Raw genomic sequence first — 22,912 nt, forward strand, 5'->3', positions numbered from 1 at the left:
ACAAGGATAAGCAATTATACTTATCCTTCTCTAACTCATTCTTCCTTCCTTCCGCTACGATACGATCACGATTTCGGTTACGGTTAAAGTTTCTATTCTGCGTTGGCCTTTTGCTGAGTTTTTTTCATTGAGCAATGTGGATGACGCTGTATGGAAACAGCAGCGATACCTACAGTTCAATATTGTTACTGGTCTACACACAAGTGTAACCTTTCTACCCGGCGTATATTATACAATTTTTTTCCGTGTATTATATACAACCACGTTGATGTTGACTCGTGGCATACTCGTCACGGCGTTAGAAATATGAATTCATCAAGAAGTATTATTTTTCTGTGTTTATTTTATATTTTTGCGGGAGTAAATGCCAATGGACCCACCTTGGTTTTGCTAGATAATTTAGCTATAAAAGAAACGCATTCATTATTTTTCAAATTCCTACAAGGTAAGAGAAATAACTTACAATTCAATTTAATATTAGTACTTATAAAAATAAATGTAATACTTTTCTATAAAAGTAATTTCACCCACTAAATTCTTTCAGAAAATGACTATAATCTATCCTTTAAATTGGCCGATGATTCAAATTTACTTTTATCAAAGTATGGTGAATATTTGTACAAGCACTTAATCATTTTTGCGCCGTCCGTTGAAGAGTTCGGAGGATCGTTAAATGTTGAAGCAGTAACTGACTTCATTGATGGTGGTGGGAATGTATTAGTTGCGGGTTCGTCGCAATCAGGCGATGCTCTGAGAGAATTGGCATCTGAGTGTGGTTTTGAAATTGACGAGGAAGGTGCTACAGTAATTGATCATATGAATTATGATGTGTCAGACATGGGTCAGCACACTACAATTGTAGCGGATTCATCTAATCTAATTGATGCCTCCGTAATTGTGGGAAATAAAACAATTCCTCCTCTACTTTATCAAGGAACTGGATTGATTGCCGATCCTGATAATCCATTAATTCTTCGATTACTCACTGCTTCTAGCTCAGCATATTCTTACCATCCAGATCAATCGGTCAAGGAATATCCTCATGCTGTGGGAAAGAATGCATTGTTGATTGCAGCCCTTCAAGCTAGAAATAATGCCAGAGTTTTGTTCTCTGGCTCCTTATATTTCTTCAGTGATGAGGCTTTCACAAGTTCGGTGAAAAAATCACTAGGTAATACATTTATCTTTAAATTACAATAAAAGTTTTCTTTTCGGTTTCGATAATGTAAATTTAAAGAATTTAATTAATGTTTCGACACTTGGCTTTGTGATTGAAATAACTATTAATGCTATAATTTATTTGATTCAGGTGGACAAAAGTATGACTTATCAGGCAATGAGATGGTTGCCAGAGCCATGGCTAATTGGGTTTTTAAGAAAAAAGGAGTGATTCGAGTTTCTGGAGTACATCATCATCGAGTCGGGGAATTGCAACCACCCACATCCTACACAATAATGGACGATGTTGTTTATTCCGTGAATGTCGAGGAATTATCCGGAAAAGAGTGGATTCCTTATGAAGCCAATGATTTGCAATTGGAGTTTGTGAGAATTGATCCATTTGTACGAATGTCCATGAAACCAGTTGGCAATGGTCGGTATGAGGCGAGGTTTACTATTCCGGATGTATACGGGGTTTATCAATTTAAAGTTGACTATACGCGTGTAGGATTGACACATTTGTACAGTACAACACAGGTTTCAGTTCGACCCTTGCAACACACGCAGTACGAACGATTTATACTCAGTGCCTATCCATATTACGTCAGTGCTTTCTCAATGATGGGAGGAGTCTTTCTGTTTTCATTGATCTTTTTACATTTTAAGGAAGAAAGTAAATCGAAATCAGAATGATTAATTATAATTAAAAAACTTTTACTTTGCAAGAATATCGTTTCTTGATCATCATTCTCATGAAAAAATCATGTACCATTGCGTCTTGAAGAAGAATCCTACTTCAAATTTCATTGGACTTGAAAGTCTCTAAATGAACTTGGTAAACAAACAATTAAGTTTTATTACAAAAAAATGCATTTTTTTAATTTTGTAAAGCTCAAAAATTTAGAATAATTGTTTAAAAAGTTATTTATAAATGCATTTTTTTTCTAAAGGAGGTTCTACAATGAGGGCAAAAAAGTTTGGATTAGACTTTTTGCACTCATTGAAGAATCTTCTTAAAAATAAAGGAATAAACTCTCCTCAAGTTTGAATACTTACCTCATTAAATTTAAAATAACTGATTTTGTTAGAACATGTTTTAAGAAAAAATAAAAGACAACAATTTTTAAAGAAATAACAAGTTTATTTAAATATAAATTACCTATACAAAATCTATATTATAATAATTAATGAATGAATTTTTAATTAGTAATGAATAATTTCACTATTAAAATTTATTAAAATTATGTATAGAAAATTTAAATCTTTTAAATCATTTTATTAGAGTTTTTGTAAATAATTAAATTCTTTTGATGAAAGGAAAATCTTTGTCCTTTTTTAGGGAAAATTTTATTAAAATTTTGGAAAATAAATGTAATCCTCCGAAGAATTTAATTATTTTTAAAAAAATAATTAAATTTTTGCGATGAATTTTACTTCGAAAGGATTTCTTGACAAGAATTTGTTTCCAATTTTTAAAAATAATTTAATTTTTGCAAAGATATTACTATTTTAAAAAAATAATTCAATTTTTGCAAAAAATTTTATTATTTTTAAAAATAACTGAATTCTTATGAAGAATTTTATTATTTATGAAAATAATTGAATTCTTCCGAAGAATTATATTAAAATTTGTGAAATTATATTATATTTATATATAATATAATATTTTTTTATATATATTATATTGTGCGGTCACCTTAAAACCGAAAGCATAAATTTGATGAGTGCAAGAGGGATAGTCATACCATATTATGTTGTCCTTCTCTTTCTCATTCATACATTTGTGTTAGTAAAATCTCTATTCTGAACAGTCCTTAAAATAAAAAGGAACCCATTGTGAGCATAACCTTAATGTCAAAAGAAGAACAATACTGCATATAAAAAAGTTGTACATTTTGTATTGTTATTATATCTAATTTTTATAAAACACAAACAATGGCAGCAATTAGACATAAATTACAAAGAGAAATTTTTACTCCTAATGATGAAAAAATACTGAGCATTTGCAGCGTTAGAAAAGAATATAAAAAAAAGAAAACAAGTTTTTTGTGTTTAACTACAGTGATGGATACTCCTGACTCTTATTTTTTACACCTAGTGAAAAAAAGTGACAAAAATGTTTTTAAAAAGAAACAATCTTGGTCTTTGGCTGATATTAGAACAGTTGATGGTATTGAGGAAAATTCCATGGATTTAGAATTACATATTGATAAAATTTACAAGTGGTCTATTATAACTGCTCAAGAGAAGCATAGTTTTGTCATTAATTTATATACGTGTTCCTTTAGTCTTCCACAGAGAGCGGAATTCAAAAATTTGCCCAAAGAATGGCTCCTTGATAGCTCGTGTATAAAAGAAGGAAGTCTAGATAAGAGTATAAAATTAAATGCAGGTAAATAACATGAAAAGTAATTTATTGAGACAGTATTCAAATGAATATTGAATCAAAAAATTCGTTTTTTCTAAAAATTAATAATTATTTATCAATTTATGTTCAATGTTGGATGTTATTTCTGTTTGACAGGTTTATTAGAATCTTCACTGTCATTGGAATATCAGCCTATTACTGAAAAGGAAGCTACAGATCTCGATAAATTAATGAAATCTTGTGATTATGCAGTTTCTAATGCTGAATATTTTATGGAAACTCTTTCAAAGGATCTTTCTGTCTTGGATGGGGTAAATTTCATGTTTGGCCTTTCTTTTTTCATGGTGATATTTCTTTCTATTGAATTGGAATTAAATTGAAATGAATAATGCAATAGGAGAACATACAATCCGTGCTTGCATCTGAGCCTCAAGTGACACTTTTAATGAATGGAATAGAAGCAGCAATTTCTGAAGCGACATTAGTTGAAGAACGTCTTTGTATTTATGATGAGGCATTGGGCAGAATTAGAGAAGCTATGGCAAGAGTTGGTCAAAAAAATCAAGCTATACACACTGCTAATCTCAATGCCAGAGAACTACTTGATCAACTTGATGTAGTAATTGTATGATCTATTTTCAACAAACAATTTCAAGTATAAGCAAAACTTTATCTTTTTATTTATTGGCAATCTCTTTTTAGACTCAACTAAAAATTCCTGCGAACCATCAGGTAACACTAAATGAGGCCGAACTACCTGGAAATCGAGAGGATCTTCGACTTGCCGGTGTTGCTCTATTGAAAGCAATATCTGCACCTTTACCGCCAGGTCTTGAAAAATTAAGCGCCGTTGTTGAACAAAAAAGACGATTGGATAAAATGAAAGCTAAATTCTCTCAAATAGTTGCTAGACACTTGAATAATCTTTTTATTCATTTGGTAAGGAATTCTTTTTTTTTCAACTCCAAAATTAATGTGAATACAAAATTGAATTGAATCAAAAACGTAATGTTGAAATTAGGGTAATGATATAGGAGAAATGCAAGTCACCGTAGAATTAACGCTTCCAACTCATCAAGCAATGCACCATGAATTAGAACCTTATACGGAATTAATGAAATTACTCAGGGTCTTAGATAACAAGGCTTTTAATCAATTAACAAAAGTCTACACCGATACGATGAGTAAATTATATCAAAGGGATTTTAAATTTTTCTTCGAAGAAGCAAAGAGTCGATTAATCATCAAACGATCTCACGGTAAGGCACATATCTGCTTCTAGTAAAAGACAGTTACTAATTGTCTATTGTTTCAGCAAATACTTCAAAATCTAAAGAACAAAAAGCAGAGGATTTGATAAACGCTGCTCCAATTTCGCTTTTAAGCTGTGATAATTGGACACCTCAAGGCGACGGGGCTTTGCTGGATTCTATTTTAGAAAGTGTTTTATCCCAATTGCAACCAGTTTGCTTTGCAGAACAAGCATTTTGTGTCTCTTTTCTTCAATTACTAGGACCTTCAAAAGTAATTTTCGATCTTGAAATTAAATTTTAAAAAAAGGAATAATTTATTCGTATATTGAAAAAATTCAATATACGAGTCAGTTGAATAGCATTTGTTTCGAATAGATTCTTTGATTTTAATTTAACACTTGTTAGATTTCAGATGTAAATGATAGCGACAATTATGGCAACGGGGCCATGAGTCCTGGTTCAGTGGGGTCGACAACTAGTAAAAAATTAGAACGTCAAGTCAATGAAGAAGTTCGAGCTACAATGGCTGTCATTTTTCCTTCTCTTGAAAACGAATTAAACCATTTCATTTCCTTCTTAGACAAAATAGACAGCTTGTAAGTAAACTTTTCAATTAACTATAAATTTTACAATTTAAGTTAAAATTTTTAAATTGTAAGTTTTGAGTTTTCCAAGTATTTGCTTAAAGTAAATATTTTCAGCTGGTGCATGTATGTTTTGGTTCGACTCTCGCAGCATGTGATGTCAGCCCAAGATACAGGATCGTTTCTTTCAATGACTTTTGCTTCAGCTCTCGTTCAAGTGAAGCGGGCCTTTGACAAATTTATGCAAGCTCAACAACAGTCAATTATTCGCGATACTAAAGTAACGCGAAAAAATAAATGCGGCATATTGCCTTATGTGGAAAATTTTAATTCTTTCGCTAGAATTGCAGAAGGTATTTTCCGCAGTTCTGATAGGAAAGTAGATTTAGAAAAATGGTACACAAAACTAATAAGTACAATGTTCGAGGCAATTATTGTACATAGTGGCGAACATCATAAAACACCGCAAGAAGTTATAAAAATGGGTATATTTATCTTTAAATGTGTCAGGCTCCGGAGAAACGTGAAGCAAAAAATTTGAGGTTATGTTTTTAATTTGTTGAGTTAAAATACAGATAAAGAATCAATTATTAATTAAAAATTATTGATCTTAAAGTCTTTATTATATCGAAAATATTCAATGGAAATTGGTTTCAAATTCAAATAATTAAAAATAAACTCTTAATCAAGATGAATCTAACACGAACCTAACCTATAATTCGTTTGCTTCTTAAGGTATCTTTGGAGCGCGTCACAAATTGTTTTCAATAATAAGTTGTACATTATTTATATTTCATGCTTATTTATATAATTACAGAAAACTTTCATCATATGTATGATCTTCTGTCACAATTGAAAATTTCTGTATTGGATCACGAACGTAAAGAGGCGAAACAAAAATATCAAGAAGCTCTTAGAGCTTATGTTGTTCAGTATTTTGGCAGACCTCTAGAAAAGCTGAACGTAAGATTCTCTACACATTTAGAATTACACATTAACAATTTAATTTAATTATTACTTTAGTACTAATTACATACTTCTTTTTAGTTTTTCTTTGAAGGAGTTCAGGCGAAAGTAAGTACGGGAATTAAAGAATCGGAAATAAGTTACCAAATGGCATTTAGCAAACAAGAATTGAAACGAGTATTAAAGGAATATCCGGCACGTGAAGTGAAAAAAGGATTAGAGCATCTCTATCGAAAAGTGGAGAAGCATCTTTGTGAGGAGGAAAACTTACTTCAGGTAAAAGAATTTCAATAAAAAGATTCCGAATTTTTTCATTTACTACTATTTAAAGCATCGCAAGGCATTGCAATGCATCGCAATAAAAGCAATCTATTTGAGAAATTTCTTTTTTACTATAAATATTTTTATTCGTTATTTTTTAATTTTTATAAAAACAAAAATAAAATCACTATCACTGGTATCATACATAGAAAATTAGCACGTACACAAAGTTCGTGCTAAATTAAAAATTGTAATTGATTTTGGGTCTGTATAGGTATTTTTAAATTTTAGTCCTTAAATTTTTGAAAAGACTACGTTATTCTAGACTTTATGTCAAAAGTTTAAAACAATTTTTAAGGAAATAAATTGATTTTCTAGGTCGTTTGGCGAGAAATGCAAGGCGAATTTATAGCACAATACATTTATATTGAAGAATTGATTCAACGATGTTACCCTGATAGTATGGTGACTTTAGAATTTACAGTACAAGATATATTAGACTTTTTTTCAGAAATAGCACAGTCTCATTGAAATTAATATTATGTACAGTAACGAACAGAATAAAGAGCAATGAACGATACTGATTATTTCGTAACAAGTCAATTGATTCTCATACAAAGATTTTTACTTTTTTTCGTGCATTATACATCTTATTCAATAAAGTATTGTAGATTACTAAAATTATATACGTATATAATCTAAAAATCATTAATAGATAAAAAAGTAATCGTTATGCACTTGGAAAATATAATTCTCAGTAGAAAAGAAATTAAATTATTGAAATTATTGGGAATTTTGAATTAACATTTTGGTTCTCCTGACAGTGCCAGTTTTACAGTTATTTACATTGCTGGCGAATCGCAACGAATTGAGAGTTTCGTTGTAACATTCATCTAGAGGAGAAATGTTAAGAAGCATAAGCGTCTTGGAATTGCCTCCCAAAGATGGCATTAGAAGATGCGTTAGCTTTGAATTTCTGTAGGGTATGTGATCCTGCTTTTTCAAAAGCGCGAGAATTACGTTGCCAAGATTCGATAGAGATTTATTGATATTCTTCGTCTCTGTTGTTCGCGCAGCTTCCTCTCCTTTCAATCGTTCAGAGCCGGCCAAATCAACCAAATTCAGGTTACCTATTGACATCTCATCTTTTCGGGTATGTCTGCCAATTAAACGAATTCGAGCAACCGAGTGTGAACGTGACGATCTGGAGAAAATAAAAATCAATCATTTTTAATATACCGCACAAGAGAATTTTCATATGATTATTTAAATTATTTACCTCTCATTGGCTTGTGTAGCGGCAACAGCACGATTTTGTTGAGCAATCAGCAGACAATTGTGTAATTCTTCCGGGCTGTGAATTTCCTCAACTCGCAAATTGCTGACATACAAATCATTCCCTTTACTGTCAGCCATTCGTATCTCAAGCAATTTTGGCTGAGAGTCCAGTAAATCAACTATATGCTCATTGTAAATTTCAAGAAAACTTGCTTCGATCTTATATTCCCAACCGAGCAATTCAAATTGTTTCATTTCATGGAAAATGTGTCTCACCTGTAAAGTGACGAATAAAAAGAAAAATAATTCATAGAAACATAAAAAATTTATAAATTAAATGAAAAAGAAAAAACTTACAGTTCTTGGTATCATTCCTTCACTATTTTCTCCGGGATATCCCTCCATTGTATATGTTTTTCCCGAACCTGTTTGCCCATAGGCAAAAACACAGACATTATATCCATCCAACGCTGATTGAACAAGAAGCGACAATTCTTCAAATATATCTGACTGATTTGAGTTGGGTGGAAAGACTTTATCGAATTGAAAATCTTGTCGAGATTGACGTATCTTACCTCCACAGCCAATCTCACCACCTTCTCCTCGTCCAACTTCTATGGTGCATTCGTCGACATAATTAATATGACATAATCTGCAAGTGAATGTAAATTATTAATCAATATAATCAACTGATTCAATGATAAAAATAAATAAACAAAGACATTATTAGTACCCTTTAGAAGCTTCTTTGGGAATTGTGGGCCTCACTCGACAAAATACTCGAATGTTGCCTTTCATTTCTTGCATAGTATTGTGGAGAATTCTTCGTTCCTTATCCATATTGTGTACTAATATTTGCAAATTTTCATTTGTCGAAGTCAATTTGGTGTTATTGGTTCTTTCACTTCTCAGTTCCTCTTCACATTTATCCAACCTTATTTTTTGTTCATTTAAAATTATTTCTTGTTTACTGCACCTCTCCTTATACTCGGTTAAGGATTCAGTGGCAATTTTGTAAGAAGTCTCCAAGTCTTGAAGTGTTTTTTTTAAATTTTCAGCTTCATTGTAATACTCTTCTCGTTCAACTGTTGCTTTTTGAAATTCTTGATTCAACTTCGCATTGGAGCATTCCAATTCTTCAATTTTAACTTTAAAGGTATTTTCATTTTCTTGAACATTCTGAAGAGCTTCCTCCATTTCAATAAATTTGCTGGACATTTCTTTATTTTTACTCTTAAGTGCTGTTAATTCGTCTGTAGTATATGCTAATCTGCCTTTGAGATCCCATTTTGCTGGAGGTTTGGTCGCTGGCTTTGCCGGTGGTTTCGTTACTGATTTTCCTGGTGCTTTATTATTTACAGCAGCAACTGATGTCGTTGGTGGTTTAACAGTTGATCGTTGAGAAATATTTGGCCGTTTCACTTCAATTGCATTTATAGCATTTCCCAGTCTTTTTAAAGGCGCTTTTGGCTGCGTCGGTCTTTGTCTCAATATCGTTGACATTGTTTTTGAACGAATTAATCCTACTTCTTTCGGTGGATTATTCTCAGTGCTACTTTTGCCATTTAAGTTTGTCGTTTTAGTTGGATTTTTCACATTGTCTCCTATTCTCGTTGCACTCGTTATATTCGATGTACTTTGCGAAGCTATTGCTTTCAAATGATGTGAACTTCCTGCTGTCGATAAAGTACTTTTGGATTTTACTAAATTTATCTTTGGCTGTGGAAGACGAGATTCCATCTATTTCAAAATTAAAGAAACAATTTATCAACTATTTTATAATTACTAATTTAGATTTAAAATAATTTAATCTTTTATAAGAAATTATTAAATAACATTTTATATGTATTAGTAAAATTTTCTTTACATAAAAAAATTAACACACAAAATCTCTTAACTAAAAATTATGTGAATCAAATGTAACATTTTTAATTTTTAAATAACATTCAAGAATAATGGAACAAAACTAACTACATACATTCTTAATCGAAAACAAAATAAATCAAGGGACTTACATTTGATTTAGTATGTTTTAATGTCATATCAAAATCATTATAATTTACAGTTTTGGCAAATACTAATAATTCAAATATTTAATTAAAATGATTGAAAACACTCTATTAGCAGTATAAAGCAAACAAATTATAATATTGCAATCATTTACCTTGATTGTTTTGAAGGGAAGGAAACGTTATTAATTATCTGTAGTCACAACACTGAATAAAAAGTTCGAGAATAATTTTGGATATCTATCGCAATCTAAATGAAAACACACTTTATATTATTTAAAGCACATATAAATGTAAAACAAAGTTACACCAAAACTATTTCACATCTCTCAAATGATAGTGTACAAGAGGAGATAAATAACGACCACTTTTTTGAACTTAAAGTATGAAGAATTAATTGAGCGTCAGTAGTAACCACTGATGCCAACCAATGAAAACGGAAATCATGAGAGCATAAGAGTGAAAAAGAAGAATAGATATCCTACATCTTTGTCTCTCTCATGGAGGGGATTGCACCCTTATGGAGCGTTCACACCTCGGCTGTCTGCGCGCAAGAGATTTTCTTTTTCGTTGTCTATCTCTTTCACTCTAATTGCGCAGGCAGTCGAACTGTAACCGTACCATAAAGGCCAAAACCAACTCAGGTATTCTGAACTCACCTTTATACTTAATGCAAAGAACTTAACCAAACCAAACCAGAAATATGGTCTCTAAAGTTATTAAAATTAAAGTTTTGATTTAAGAAGAAAGATTATTCGGAAGTTTCTGAAAGAGCTCCCATAACAAGACTGTAAAATATTAATTTATTATACCATATTTTCCAATTTTGCTTTAAACTCAGATTATCTTTGAAAACATTTTTACGAAAACAGGTATAAAACATTTCAATAAATTTAAATTCACGGATGGTATTTTTTCCATTTATATTCTTAATTATACTACTTCAATATTTTGTAAAATAATAAATCTCTTGTTTATTTTTAAATATCCAAATAATTATATGCTAATTCTTGATTGTACTATTGTGATGAATATCGCTTTAAAATGGAGTTTAAAGGTTCTTACTAAACAGTACTAAATGACTTTTGTATTCACGTTCATATAATTAGAATCAATTAGAATATTATATTAAGAATTCAAGAATTAGTTTGTATCTTTGTTTATTGTGGCAAAAATAATTGAATAAGGAGATTTTGATATATACTTTTCAATTAGAATGGAGGGCAAAGAGGAAAATGGTGTGAGTGTTGTTGAGGAGTCTAGCAGCGAAAATCGTGAAAAATCTAAAATGAAAGGTGCTCGGGACAACGAAAAAATCAATTTACTTGTCAGTAAATTTGGAGATAATCAAGATGATGAAAATGAAGATGTCAATGATGAGGATTTTATGAACGAAATGGACGTGGTTGATGCTTGGGAAGGTGATGAAGACCGTTTAAATGATGACACAAAACGAGGGAATCATCCTAGAGAACGAGAAAAAAAACTCACATCTAGGTAGCAGCTTCTTTGTAGAAAATTTCTATTAATATTAAGTACTTGATCTGAATTTTAATCTTTTTTAAATTTCAATTCACAATTTTTTGTATTACTTATTAATTGAACAAATAGTTTCTTTTCAATTAAACAAAGAGAAAAAGTGTAGCAACCCTTTTAATTATGTTTACAAATTATTAACTTTTTATTTACAATATTGAATGCTTGTAATTTCATTTTTTTCTTTTATTTAATGAATTTTAATTTTTTTTATGTAAAAAGTTGAGACATTAACGTTTGAAAAGGAATGAATTTAAGCGTACTTGTAGGGAACGACGTAGACTTGAAAGAAGAGCGGAGAGTCGAGAAAGAGAGAGACTCAGAAAAGAAGAGAAGAAACGAGAACCAATTCGTCGTGATCCACAGAAGAGCAATAAAGATATTGAACGAGACAAGATTCGTGCGAAAAAAGACTCTGAGAGTAAGCTCCTGGCCGAGAAGGAAAGAGCGATAAAGCATATTTTAGATTCAGATGAAGTGGTCCCACCGGGAACGGAAGAAGATGCTATTGAGAGTATAGTTGAGAAGCAAACCCAGGAAACGATTCTACGTCGAAAGAGCTTGGAACGGTTCAAGATTAGTCCTACAAGACGAAGAAGAGTGAGTCCATATCGCGTTCGAAGAAGTCCCTATCTATTGAGCCCGGAGAGAAGAAGAATTTCACAGCATCGTAGAAGTCCACTCATTCTTAGTCCGGAGCGTCGCCGAAGTCCTGATAGACGTAGAAAGCCAAGTTGGGATCGTCGGAACAGCACAGAAAGAAAGTGGAGCATCGAACGGCAGAAACGACGATTGGAACAACGCGATCGGTAAGATAAAATAAATACACTTGATATTAATTAATATTAATTATTTCACATTCATTACTTTGTGTGCACATTTTTTTCTAACCAAAAATTCAATATTTAGTTAGGTAATCAGTGTACTTTTGTTTATGATAAATAGATTAAAACAAGTTGTAATTGTGTTTCATTCTACTATTTTTTAATAAACACACCACGTTGTTAATAATTTAAATGTTATTAATCAAACAGTTCAATTGTATGTCTACGGAGTAAATCTGAATAAGTCACTGGTTTCTTGTAAATATTTGCAACAATTAGAGTAAATCTTAGTGAGAAACTATGTTATTAGTGAATTCAAGATGTCGAATCGAAGGAGCCGATCTCGTGATCGTCATCGAAGTTCCAGCATTGAACGTCGCAAAAGATACAGTCGATCACCGCGACGTCGAAGTCACAGTCGCAGCAGATCTCCGGACCGACGCAGAAAACGCTCGCCATTCATCAATGAAATTGCAAGGCAATTGAGAAACGAAATGGAAGTCGCATCCACTCTAAACAGATATTCGGGACCGGTAAATGTGTCATCTTCATCTTTTCACATTGATTCTTCTCAGTCGAGACTACCTTTGTTGCCAAACCCAAATTTCACACCACAGGGGCCAGTAATTGCTGGGCCTTCGTCAATGCCAAGCGCAATCGGACCACCGGGAATAAACGCGCCACCTGGAATGCCGGGGGGAGCGCCTCTCACTCGATCAGCGCCATTCATGAACTTCGATTTACTACCGCCTGGACCGATCATCAACTTTGAGCCGCCCATGCCAGTGCATTTGCGTCCACCGCCTGACTTCGCACCACCATTCGGACCGCCTGTTCCACACGGACCACCACCGCCTGGACAACTCATTTTGGGTCCCCCGGGTCTGCCTCTACCAGTTCCTTCACCGCAACCCGTTCCTGCTCCAGGGATTTCGGAACCACCTTCTGTTTACAATTCACTGCGGCAGCCTATGTCGCAAATTTCATCAAATCAAAATCTTTTGGAGACTAATAAGAATCCTATTAATTCTTCACATAATTCTTCACAGCAGACAACTTATCACGATTGCAGACCATCCTCACCTTATAACATTCACGAGATGACGCAGGATGAACGTTTGAAAACGCCAGAACCACCTGTTATTTCAAAATCCAAAGTAATTATCTTGATATTTACATTTTTAACTTTATTTTATAATCGACTCAGGATTGCCACGCAACCTGGAATCCTGAAAAACCTGAAAAAGTCAGAATTTTTATTGAAATTCTGTAAAATTGTTGTCTAAAGTTAGTGTATTTATTCTTGAAATCTAATTTTACTTCAATATTTCAAAATTAATTCAATTTTAAAAGAATTGCGTTTATAATTTTCGTAAATAAATAAATAAACTTCAAAAGGTTTTAATTTGAAATTTTACAAAATTCTTTATAAATTTCTTCGCAATAATTCAATTATTTTCATAAAGAATCAAATTTTTTACAGGGATTCAATTATTTTCATAAATAATAAAATTATTTTCAGAAATTTAATTATTTGCATAAATAATACAACTCATCGCAGAATTTCCATTATTTTTAATACAATTTTCATGGAATTTCTCGAAAAATGTAATTATTCTTTGAAATTTTATTAAAATTCATCAATGAAATTCAATTATTTTTAAAAAAATGTTAATGAAAAACATTTTAATAGTTCAACTTTTTTTAAAAATAATTTTAATAAAATTCTTCGTAGAAAATTTATTAATTTTAATAATTTATCAAAATTCAATTCATTTTAATTAAATTTCTTGGGAGAATTGAATTAAATATTTTCAAAAATTTTAATGAAAATGTTTTTAACAATTCAATTTTTTAAAAAAATAATTTAAAAAATTTCTTTGTAGAAATTTAATTAATTTCAATTATATTTATCAAAATTCAATTATTTTCAATATCTAAAATATTTCACAAAGGAATTCAATTATTTAAAAAGAAATAATATTAAAATTCGCCTCAAGAATTCAATTATTTTCAAAAGTAATAAAATTCTTCGCAGAAATTCAATTATGGTCAAAAGTTTAAAAAAAAAATGATCGTCAAAATTTCAATTATCTTTATAAATAATAAAATTTTTTTCCAAAATTCAATTATTTTCAAAAATTTTAATGAAATTCATGGTAAAATTTAAATTATTTTCAAAAACTTTCCTCAATTCAATCAAATTTTTTTTCAGAGTTTTAATTATTTTTAATACAATTTTAATCTAATTTCTCGAAAATATGAAATTTTAGAATAATTATAATTATTGTCAAAAATGTTTGTAAAAATCTTTGAAACAATTCAAATATTTCGGTAAAAAATAAAATTCTTCGAAGCAATTCAATTATTTAAGAAACTTTAATAAAATTCTTCCCAAGAATTCAATTCTTCTCTAAAATAAAATTTGTCACAGGAATTTAATTATTTAAAAAAATATTTTATAAAATTCTGAGAAAATCAATTATTTAAAACAATTTGAATAAAATTCTTCACAAGAAAATTATTATTTTCATAAATAATAATATCTTTCTCCGGAATTTAATTCTTTAAAAAAAATGTTAATAATATTTGTTGCAAGAATTCAATTATTTTCATAAATATAACAAAACTTATGGCTTAATTAAAATTATTTTTTATACAATTTTAAACAAACTGATAGAAAATTGCATTTATTCCTAAAATTACTTTTTAAATTCGCCGAAAGAATAAATTCAATTATTTAAAAAAATTTTCATATAATTCTTCATAAAAATTCAATTTTAAGAAATATTCAATTATTTAATAAATTATTTATTTTTGTATTTAAATAATCGTAGAATTTTGTAATAAATATTGATTTAAATATGAATTTAAGTTAAAATTTTAGATAATAATTAAATATTAAAATCTTTAAATTTGAATTAGTAAAAATGTTTTCTGATTTGAATTAGTGACTGATTTTTTGTTTTGAATGTTTGAATTTTTCATACTTTTTACTAAAAAAATTGTGTAGATTTAATATTTTTAAAAAAGTTTAATGGAACATTTTTGAAATTATTTAAAGTTTTTATTTTCTAATATTATATAATTGAAGAATTTTCAAATAATGGAAAAAATTTCGTAAAATTGAATTGTAAACAAAAGAATTTGGAAATTTTCAAAGAAAGTTTTGAAAAATTATTAAAAATGAATGAATAATTAATTTAAAGATGAATTTTAGTTTAAAATTCTGGAAAACAATAATTGAATTGAAGTGAAATATAAATTTAGTTTTAAAAACATGGAAAAATTTCGTTTTTTAATCTGGAAAAGTCAGGGAATTTGAAATGGGCAAAAGCGTGGCAACCCTGATCGCATATTCCACAAAATTATGTAGTTGAATTTATTTTTAACTATTTATTTTAAACTTGTCAACATTCGATTATTTTAATTGTCATATACTTGAAACAACTTGATTGATTAGTTTTCATAATAAACTGTTTAATTTTTCAGCGATTTGAAAAGACCAGCTTATCTAGTCTCTTGGAAGCATCAGTATCTACAAAAGGTTCGAAATAACATAATTCAAACAATTATTATTATTATTCACTACTCGAAGCAATGAATAATTATTTTTTTTCCCTTAGATTCGAAAAATTCTTCAGTTTTATATCCAGGTGAGTTGATTGAATTTCAATAAGCTATAGTATTAAACTAATGAAATTGAAACATTTTGTTAATAATTAATATGAATTCATTACCATTTTCAATGAAATAGGATTCCGACCTGAAATTCTCCGCCATTGTGAATACGCTTTACGAGATTTGCCATCAGAAGATCCACGCTTGAAGATGAAGGGCAGGTTCTTCTTCGACCCGAGCAAAGAATCCACTGCAAATGAAACTGCCGAAGAAGCTTCGAATTCCATTCTCCTTCGCAAGGGTAAAAATAAAATTGACTGGGAAGATTTGGAGGAGTCTCTGCCTTCATCAAAGTCGTCTGTTCAAATGCATCAGAAAATCTGCCAAACGGAACAAGTGGAAACAGCGTCAATGGGTGTCCAGGCAAGTGTGAGCGTCGCCCACATTGGAATTCAAGTCTATTCCAGTGACATTCATCAACCGTTTTCTCAGCCGGAGAAAAGGCCACTCACTGACCGCTTGGATTGGAGCATGCGAGAGACATACGATTACTCCAGTAAAATGAGAGACTCCGAGGATTTACGATGGAGCTTGAGCAGCTCTCAAAAGCGAACTCCTTGGGGACGTGCCATTTCCCCTGAACGACCATTTCAATCATTAAACGAGCACAATTTAGGTCCGAGTTCTAGTTTGAGCTCAAATATAAGTCAATCTGTTGAACATTCCCGGAATTTTAATTCAGAATTGCCCACTAGAGATAATTTCACGAGGCCTGGAAATTATGCTCATACAATGAATCGTAATTTTGACGAGAGAATTAATTATCGAGAAGAGAGAGGAAACTTTCGCGAAGAGATGTCTGACGAAATTCGAGGCGCCAGTCCCATGGCCATGGATGATCCACCCGAAGATTTAGACTTGGAGCATGAAAATTTCTCGAGGGAGTCCATTGGATCGAGTAAAGCAGCGCTTTTCTTCAAATCACGTGCACCACGCGAAATACCGTTAGGAGGACGACCACCTGCCAGAGGAAATTTTCGCGGTAAATATTGGTAAAGAGATCGGCAAAAAATATTTTTTTCCCCTTTTTTTAAGTCTTTAGTTAGTAACTAAATTTAATCACCAAAGCTACAATATGTTGAGCTTAAGTCTTGAAAAACTTATTATATCGGATAATAAACACTTTTGTAAACTCTTGTTGAGAGAGTACAACTTTCTGCATAATAATTTAAAGCAATGATTTTACAACTTCTTATCATGTGTATAGGCGGAAAGTTATAACGTTTTCACATTTTTTTTTCTTCTCTTTATATTTCTTAATCTTTCATGTAAGTTCCTCTTGATTTTGTATTATTAACAGTATAATAGAAAAAAGTGTCACTATTATTATTTAAGAAATATTATACTGCATGTACATGGAAGAGAGAAAAACAATTATATACAATTCTTTATGTGTATATTAACAAGTATAAATAATAAATTTTCAACAATCGTTAAAGTATGTTTTAATGTAAAATTTATTTACATTTATTGTACTCAATGATTTATCATTTTTCAGCTATTACAGAAAAATTCTTCATCAGGGTTGCCACAAAAATTTAATTTTGCTTTTGCCTGATTTCCAGACAAAATTTAGACTTTTTTCCTGGCCCTGAAGAATATTCAAAACTTAAATTCAATAACGTATGAGAATATTTATTATAAAACGAAGAAATCGATCACTCCGAGTCTTCGACTAAAAGCAATCGATTTCTTCATGTTTTATAATTAATTTAAGACGGCAGAGTGATAAAATCATTTTTTTATATCATAAGAATATTGTATTTATAAATTTAAATTTTCAACGATTTTAATTTTTAACTCTTTTCAAAATTCAATTATTTCTAAAAATTCAAACTATTATACTTTTAATATTCAATTGTAATTTAAAATTCTAACTAAAATTAATTTTTAATCAATTATTATTAGAAAATTTTTCGAGAATTCAATTATTTAAATAGAAAGATAAATAATTTATTAAATAATTGTATATTTCTTAAAATTGAATTTTTATAAAGAATTTTATCAAAAATTTTAAAAGTAGGTTGTAATTGAATTCTTTCGGTGAATTTGAAAAGTAATTTTAAGAATAAATGCAATTTTCTATCAGTTTATTTAAAATTGTATAAAAAATAATTTGAATTCTGCGATAATTTTTGTTATTTATGAATATAATTGAATTCTTACAACAAATTTTATTAAAACCTTTTCTTAAAGAATTAAATTCCAGAGAAAAATATTATTATTTATGAAAATAAGTAATATTCTTGTGAAGAATTTTATTCAAATTTTTTTTCAAATAATTGAATTTCTCAGAAGTTTTGAAAATTTTTTGAAAATAATTAAATTCCATCGAGAAATTTCATGAAAAAATTGAAAATAATTGAAATCTAACGAAGAAAAAAAAATTTTATTAAATTTTTTTTAAATAATTTAATTCCTGGGAAAATTTTATTTTTGAAAAGAATTGAATTCTTGGGAAGAATTATATTAAAATTTCTTAAATAATTGAATTGCTTCGAAGAATTTTATTTTTTACGTAATAATTGAATTCTCAAGAAGAATTGTATTGAAAATAATTGAATTGTATGAAAATTTTATTAACTAAATAATTGAAGTTCTGTAATCAGTTGTTCTTAAAAATCCTATTTAAAAATTTTAAATATTTAAACATTGAAGTTTTCTAAATTTCAAATTAAAACCTTTGAAGTTCATATATTTATGAAGATTGGGAAACGCAACTCTTTTGAAATTTTTAAATAAAATTATTCGTTAAATAATTTCTAAGTAATAATTTTATGATAGTTCTTCGAGAATTAAGTTATTTAAAAAGAAATTATTGTCAGAAGTAGAAAAATGTAAGGTTATGTATTGGAATTCTTGGCAATTTCACAGTTTATGAGGCAAACAAACAAGACACCAAAATTACAAATTTTCTTATAAATTCTTAAAATTTACTATTTTACAGTACTTTTAATAAAACTCCCAGACTTTTCCTTGATTTTCCTGACCAATTCTACTTTTCCTGACTTTTCCCTGACCTGTGGCAACCCTGTTCATATTAGATATTAAAAACTCAATATTTTTTATCGCCTACTATAAATATTATAATCGCCCAACAAAATAAAATAATTTTCCACGCATACCTCACGGGCAAGAACATTACTGTTGATCTAATAGAAAACGCTGAAAGTAATAGGTGTGTGCTCGAAAAAAATGGACTTATTTCAGACTTTATAAAAATGTATTGTAAAAAGTTACAAATCAAGTTTAAAATTATAAAATTCTTTGGAATACAAAAAATTCTTATATAAACGTACACAAATCTTATTGTTAGACAATATTCTATTCATTAAGATGTCATGTACCAAGTATCGTATAATATATACATCTGCGAATTTCTTACTTATTACTGGTGTAAAAAATTTAAATGTAAATATAAAATTGCTATACACAACATTTTACAAGTTGTTATTACTAAATTTTTCTAACAAAATTCTCAATTTCGATAGATAACAATAGTTACCCAGAATAAATAAATTAAAGACCGTATTTAATTACGAATATGACTAGAAATTAATTTTTTTTCTCCTTAAAACAGTAGAAATTACAAAAATGTTTCTTTCTCTTGAAAAAGAAAATGTAAAAAAGAACATTTTTAACAAAGTTTACTTGACAAATTGTGCAGCCGCTGATGAATCTCAGAAAATTGCGGTCTACGATTAGTGGACCAACATTCAAGCATGAGACTGTATATCACTGTAGGACAATCTTCAGGACATGGTAGTAACTGGCGTGAACGTATCATATCGATTACTTCTTGATTATTATAACCATAATAAGGCTAAAATAGACAATGACATTTTTCATTTATCACATTATTTTTGTAACTATAGGTATTTGTATATATTATTTAATAAATATCAAAAAATTATTAAGTCACTGCATTTAATTAAATTGAATTAAAAATAAAGCTTCTCTTGGGAAAATATAATACCTGTAAACCGTAACTGTAAATTTCCCACAGAACAACTCCAAAACTCCACACATCAGATTCTGTTGTAAATTTTCCATAAAGAATTGATTCCGGCGGCATCCATCGAACAGGAAGTAAACTCTTCGATTGCACTCTGTAGTAATCACTACTGTATATATCTCGCGATAAACCAAAGTCAGAAATTTTCACTGTCAAATTATCACCAACGAGACAATTTCTAGCTGCCAGATCACGATGCACGTAGTGATTATTGGCAAGATATTCCATGCCTGAAAATATTTAAATGTTAAAAAATAATCGAATACTTTTATAAAGTTTTCAATCGTTTATAACTTCATACTGTTTACCTGCGGCAATTTGAACAGCAACTTGCAAAAACTCGGATTGTTTAAAAACATTTTTATTGTCATTAACATAAGTATCAGACTTTGGCGACTGACTGATGAGAAATTCGTGTAAATCTCCCTGTGTCATGTATTCAAAGAGCATACACATAGGATCTCCTTTTAAAACCACACCCAATAAACAAATAATATTTGGATGTCTCAGATCTATCATGAGATCCACTTCTCTTTTAAAATCATTTTGAGTTTTTGAACTTGCGTCTACTTTCAAAGTTTTCACTGCCACGTAAATAGGATCTGCTGACTGTTTAGTCTGTAATTTTCCCTTGTAAACTTTTCCTAAAAAAATAATGTTACCATGAAAAAATAATCGAAAACATGATTATGTATAAAACCATAATATTGGCAATAATCGAATTACCAAATGCGCCTTCTCCCAATTCTTGTAAAAATACAACATTAGTAATGGAAAATTGTGGTACTGAATTAGTGGAAGTCTTGACATTTTTACTCCCAAGTGTCCCAGCAGTATTTTCTCTCTTTGGCAAAAGAGAATTCATTTCTATTATTTGAGTTGTATTTTGATTATAAATGTTTCTATCACAGTGGACATTAGTTAACATCTGAAATATTAAATTTTTTATTAGGTATTTTCTTCGGTTGAGGGATCTTTTTCTTCATTTCATACCTTGCTTGATGGTAAATTATCTCTCGGTCTCCTTGATTTTTTAAATTTTAAACAATAAATGTAAAAAGCTATTAATACAAATCCTCCAATTAGTATGAATCCAACAGCTGTATAGGTCCAAAAATTTTCACCTAAAATTTAGTTTTGCATTAATTATTGATTAATTAATTAATTATTCGATCTAATGAATCTACTATTAAAAATGTCAACTCACTGCATTTTGGAATTTCACAAAATTCAACATGTGTACGTTTATTCACATCAACGTAACACCATGGATGTAATTCCTTTCCACCTGGATTTCTACAATAAGAATGACTTCCAGCGAGTTCCAAATAATCAGATATTTGAAGATTGAACTGATGTGACCACGTAAGACACATACGACCTGAAATGCTTCTTTGAACAATACCTCGATACGATTGACCTGTTCCCCAATAACAATTGTCTTCTGAAATTCAATACATATTTAATTCAAGACTTTATCAAGACAATAATAATAACAATATTAATGTTTACATACCCTTATGAATCTGAATTTCCGATGAAATACCTAAAGATAAACAATCAACAGCTTCTTCCGTGCCATTTAGAGGTAAATCTGAGCATTCTACTAAAGGAACTTGTTGTCCAATTTGTGGGTGACGTTTTGCAATTGCATATTCCTTACGACAAAGTTCATTCTCCAACATTTCACATTCTTCTCTACAAATTCTACGCACTCGATTATTCAAATTGTTTTGAAAATTGAAATTGTCACTATCATGACTTTCTGTCAATTCTTCAATATAATTTATTTCTTTAGATTTGTCTCTTAACCTCTGACTAAATGGCAACTTTTTATATTTATTATCAATCATCTGATCACGACAAATGGGAAATACAGAATAACACAGAGATGGTTTCGCATATCCTTCACAATTAGTTGAAACTTCACTGTAAAAAAAATATTTTTATTTCATCAAAATAAAGACAAATGTTTTGCATTTGAGAAAACATTAAAAGAAACTCACTTTGAAAATTTAATAACGCTGAAAGCTTGTTCAAGTTTATTTTCCAAAGTGTCTTGGGTCACGGAATCAGGAATAAAAACAAGATTATTTTTAACAAATTCTAAACATATTTTCCCTCTATATACCTGTAAAAAGTTAATTAAAATTATTCATCCTACATCTATATTTAATAATCTATGATTTATACTTGATTTCATTTACAATTATTTTCAAACATTCTAATTTTAATATTACCTCACACTTTCCCTCCCAATTATTTCTTGCTTTTGTACTTGTACCTAAATTATTTGAAATATTTAATATTTCATTTAAATTACTTTGATCCTTAAGTGCAGAATGATTCGAAGTATTAAAATCGTTAACCGATTTTAAATTCCTGTTATTTTTAGTCCTGTTTTGAAAAAAAGCCAATTAGAATATTTTGTTAATTTACCTAGTGTTATCATCTTGATATTAAAATTGATTACTTATTGTATGTTGAATAGAATTTAATAATAATTTAACAATCAAATTTTCTAATTTAAATTGTAAAAAAATTGTGAATTACAGAAACATAATTAATCAAATATAAATATTATTGTTCTACCTTATTTTTATGAAATCAGTAGAGCTATCAAGAGCTTGTACGTAAATATGCACAGTTTGTAAAAACATAAAACATAATTTGAGTAACATATTTAATGAATAGACATTTATCAAAATGTTTAATAACAATAATTGTTATTATACAGAATATAAATGAAAAGCATGCAAGCATTTAGTAATTCATGGCACGATTAATGATTATGCTCATTCCACAATCAACGGTAAACTGCTACTGCGGACCGGTTGTACGGAACGCTTTAAATTAAAGTCTGTCCACACTAAAGGTCCCACATGGGCTTGCACCTTAATAGATTTGACCAATCAGAAAAAGTGTTGAAAAAATACAGTCATCCGATTGATCGAAACTGTTCCATTAAGGTGCGGT

At 29.6% G+C, this 22,912-nt stretch overlaps 5 protein-coding genes across 7 annotated transcripts; 3 read left to right on the forward strand and 2 right to left on the reverse strand.

The window, feature by feature from the left end:
- The first annotated feature begins 197 nt into the window (after nucleotides 1–197).
- On the forward strand, nucleotides 198–2,299 carry LOC122501376 (dolichyl-diphosphooligosaccharide--protein glycosyltransferase 48 kDa subunit). Its single transcript, XM_043610773.1, has 3 exons — nucleotides 198–445; nucleotides 545–1,171; nucleotides 1,310–2,299. Exons 1-3 carry the CDS (start codon nucleotides 307–309, stop codon nucleotides 1,852–1,854), a joined length of 1,311 nt encoding a protein of 436 aa, XP_043466708.1. The 5' UTR covers nucleotides 198–306; the 3' UTR covers nucleotides 1,855–2,299.
- Nucleotides 2,300–2,998: 699 nt separating this feature from the next.
- Nucleotides 2,999–7,173, forward strand: LOC122501320 (exocyst complex component 1). The gene is made up of 11 exons (XM_043610682.1): nucleotides 2,999–3,553; nucleotides 3,686–3,840; nucleotides 3,927–4,154; nucleotides 4,232–4,468; nucleotides 4,551–4,788; nucleotides 4,845–5,053; nucleotides 5,188–5,378; nucleotides 5,484–5,851; nucleotides 6,184–6,329; nucleotides 6,414–6,608; nucleotides 6,972–7,173. The coding sequence occupies exons 1-11, from the start codon at nucleotides 3,097–3,099 to the stop codon at nucleotides 7,122–7,124; spliced, it is 2,577 nt and encodes an 858-aa protein (XP_043466617.1). The 5' UTR covers nucleotides 2,999–3,096; the 3' UTR covers nucleotides 7,125–7,173.
- A 144-nt stretch (nucleotides 7,174–7,317) lies between these two features.
- LOC122501321 (protein claret segregational) lies at nucleotides 7,318–10,283 on the reverse strand. The gene is made up of 5 exons (XM_043610683.1): nucleotides 10,036–10,283; nucleotides 8,605–9,611; nucleotides 8,229–8,523; nucleotides 7,873–8,147; nucleotides 7,318–7,797 (listed from the first exon to the last, which is right to left on the reverse strand). Exons 2-5 carry the CDS (start codon nucleotides 9,609–9,611, stop codon nucleotides 7,377–7,379), a joined length of 1,998 nt encoding a protein of 665 aa, XP_043466618.1. The 5' UTR covers nucleotides 10,036–10,283; the 3' UTR covers nucleotides 7,318–7,376.
- A 239-nt stretch (nucleotides 10,284–10,522) lies between these two features.
- On the forward strand, nucleotides 10,523–17,362 carry LOC122501319 (serine/arginine repetitive matrix protein 2-like). Of its 3 annotated transcripts, XM_043610681.1 has the most exons (8): nucleotides 10,544–10,752; nucleotides 11,096–11,377; nucleotides 11,686–12,225; nucleotides 12,551–12,773; nucleotides 12,858–13,397; nucleotides 15,733–15,787; nucleotides 15,867–15,896; nucleotides 15,998–17,362. In XM_043610681.1, exons 2-8 carry the CDS (start codon nucleotides 11,097–11,099, stop codon nucleotides 16,915–16,917), a joined length of 2,589 nt encoding a protein of 862 aa, XP_043466616.1. In that variant the 5' UTR covers nucleotides 10,544–10,752; nucleotide 11,096; the 3' UTR covers nucleotides 16,918–17,362. The 3 variants fall into 3 exon arrangements, with proteins under 3 accessions (XP_043466615.1, XP_043466616.1, XP_043466614.1); XM_043610680.1 differs by having other exon boundaries at nucleotides 10,523–10,670; nucleotides 12,551–13,397; XM_043610679.1 differs by having other exon boundaries at nucleotides 12,551–13,397.
- Nucleotides 17,363–18,913: 1,551 nt separating this feature from the next.
- On the reverse strand, nucleotides 18,914–22,754 carry LOC122501374 (tyrosine-protein kinase transmembrane receptor Ror). Its single transcript, XM_043610771.1, has 10 exons — nucleotides 22,529–22,754; nucleotides 22,177–22,333; nucleotides 21,943–22,067; nucleotides 21,453–21,865; nucleotides 21,144–21,380; nucleotides 20,930–21,060; nucleotides 20,663–20,864; nucleotides 20,245–20,580; nucleotides 19,898–20,166; nucleotides 18,914–19,744 (listed from the first exon to the last, which is right to left on the reverse strand). Exons 1-10 carry the CDS (start codon nucleotides 22,615–22,617, stop codon nucleotides 19,559–19,561), a joined length of 2,145 nt encoding a protein of 714 aa, XP_043466706.1. The 5' UTR covers nucleotides 22,618–22,754; the 3' UTR covers nucleotides 18,914–19,558.
- Nucleotides 22,755–22,912: the final 158 nt, after the last annotated feature.

This window comes from Leptopilina heterotoma, unplaced genomic scaffold (genome assembly GCF_015476425.1).
Source record: "Leptopilina heterotoma isolate Lh14 unplaced genomic scaffold, ASM1547642v1 Lhet_209, whole genome shotgun sequence".
Lineage (NCBI taxonomy): Eukaryota > Metazoa > Arthropoda > Insecta > Hymenoptera > Figitidae > Leptopilina > Leptopilina heterotoma.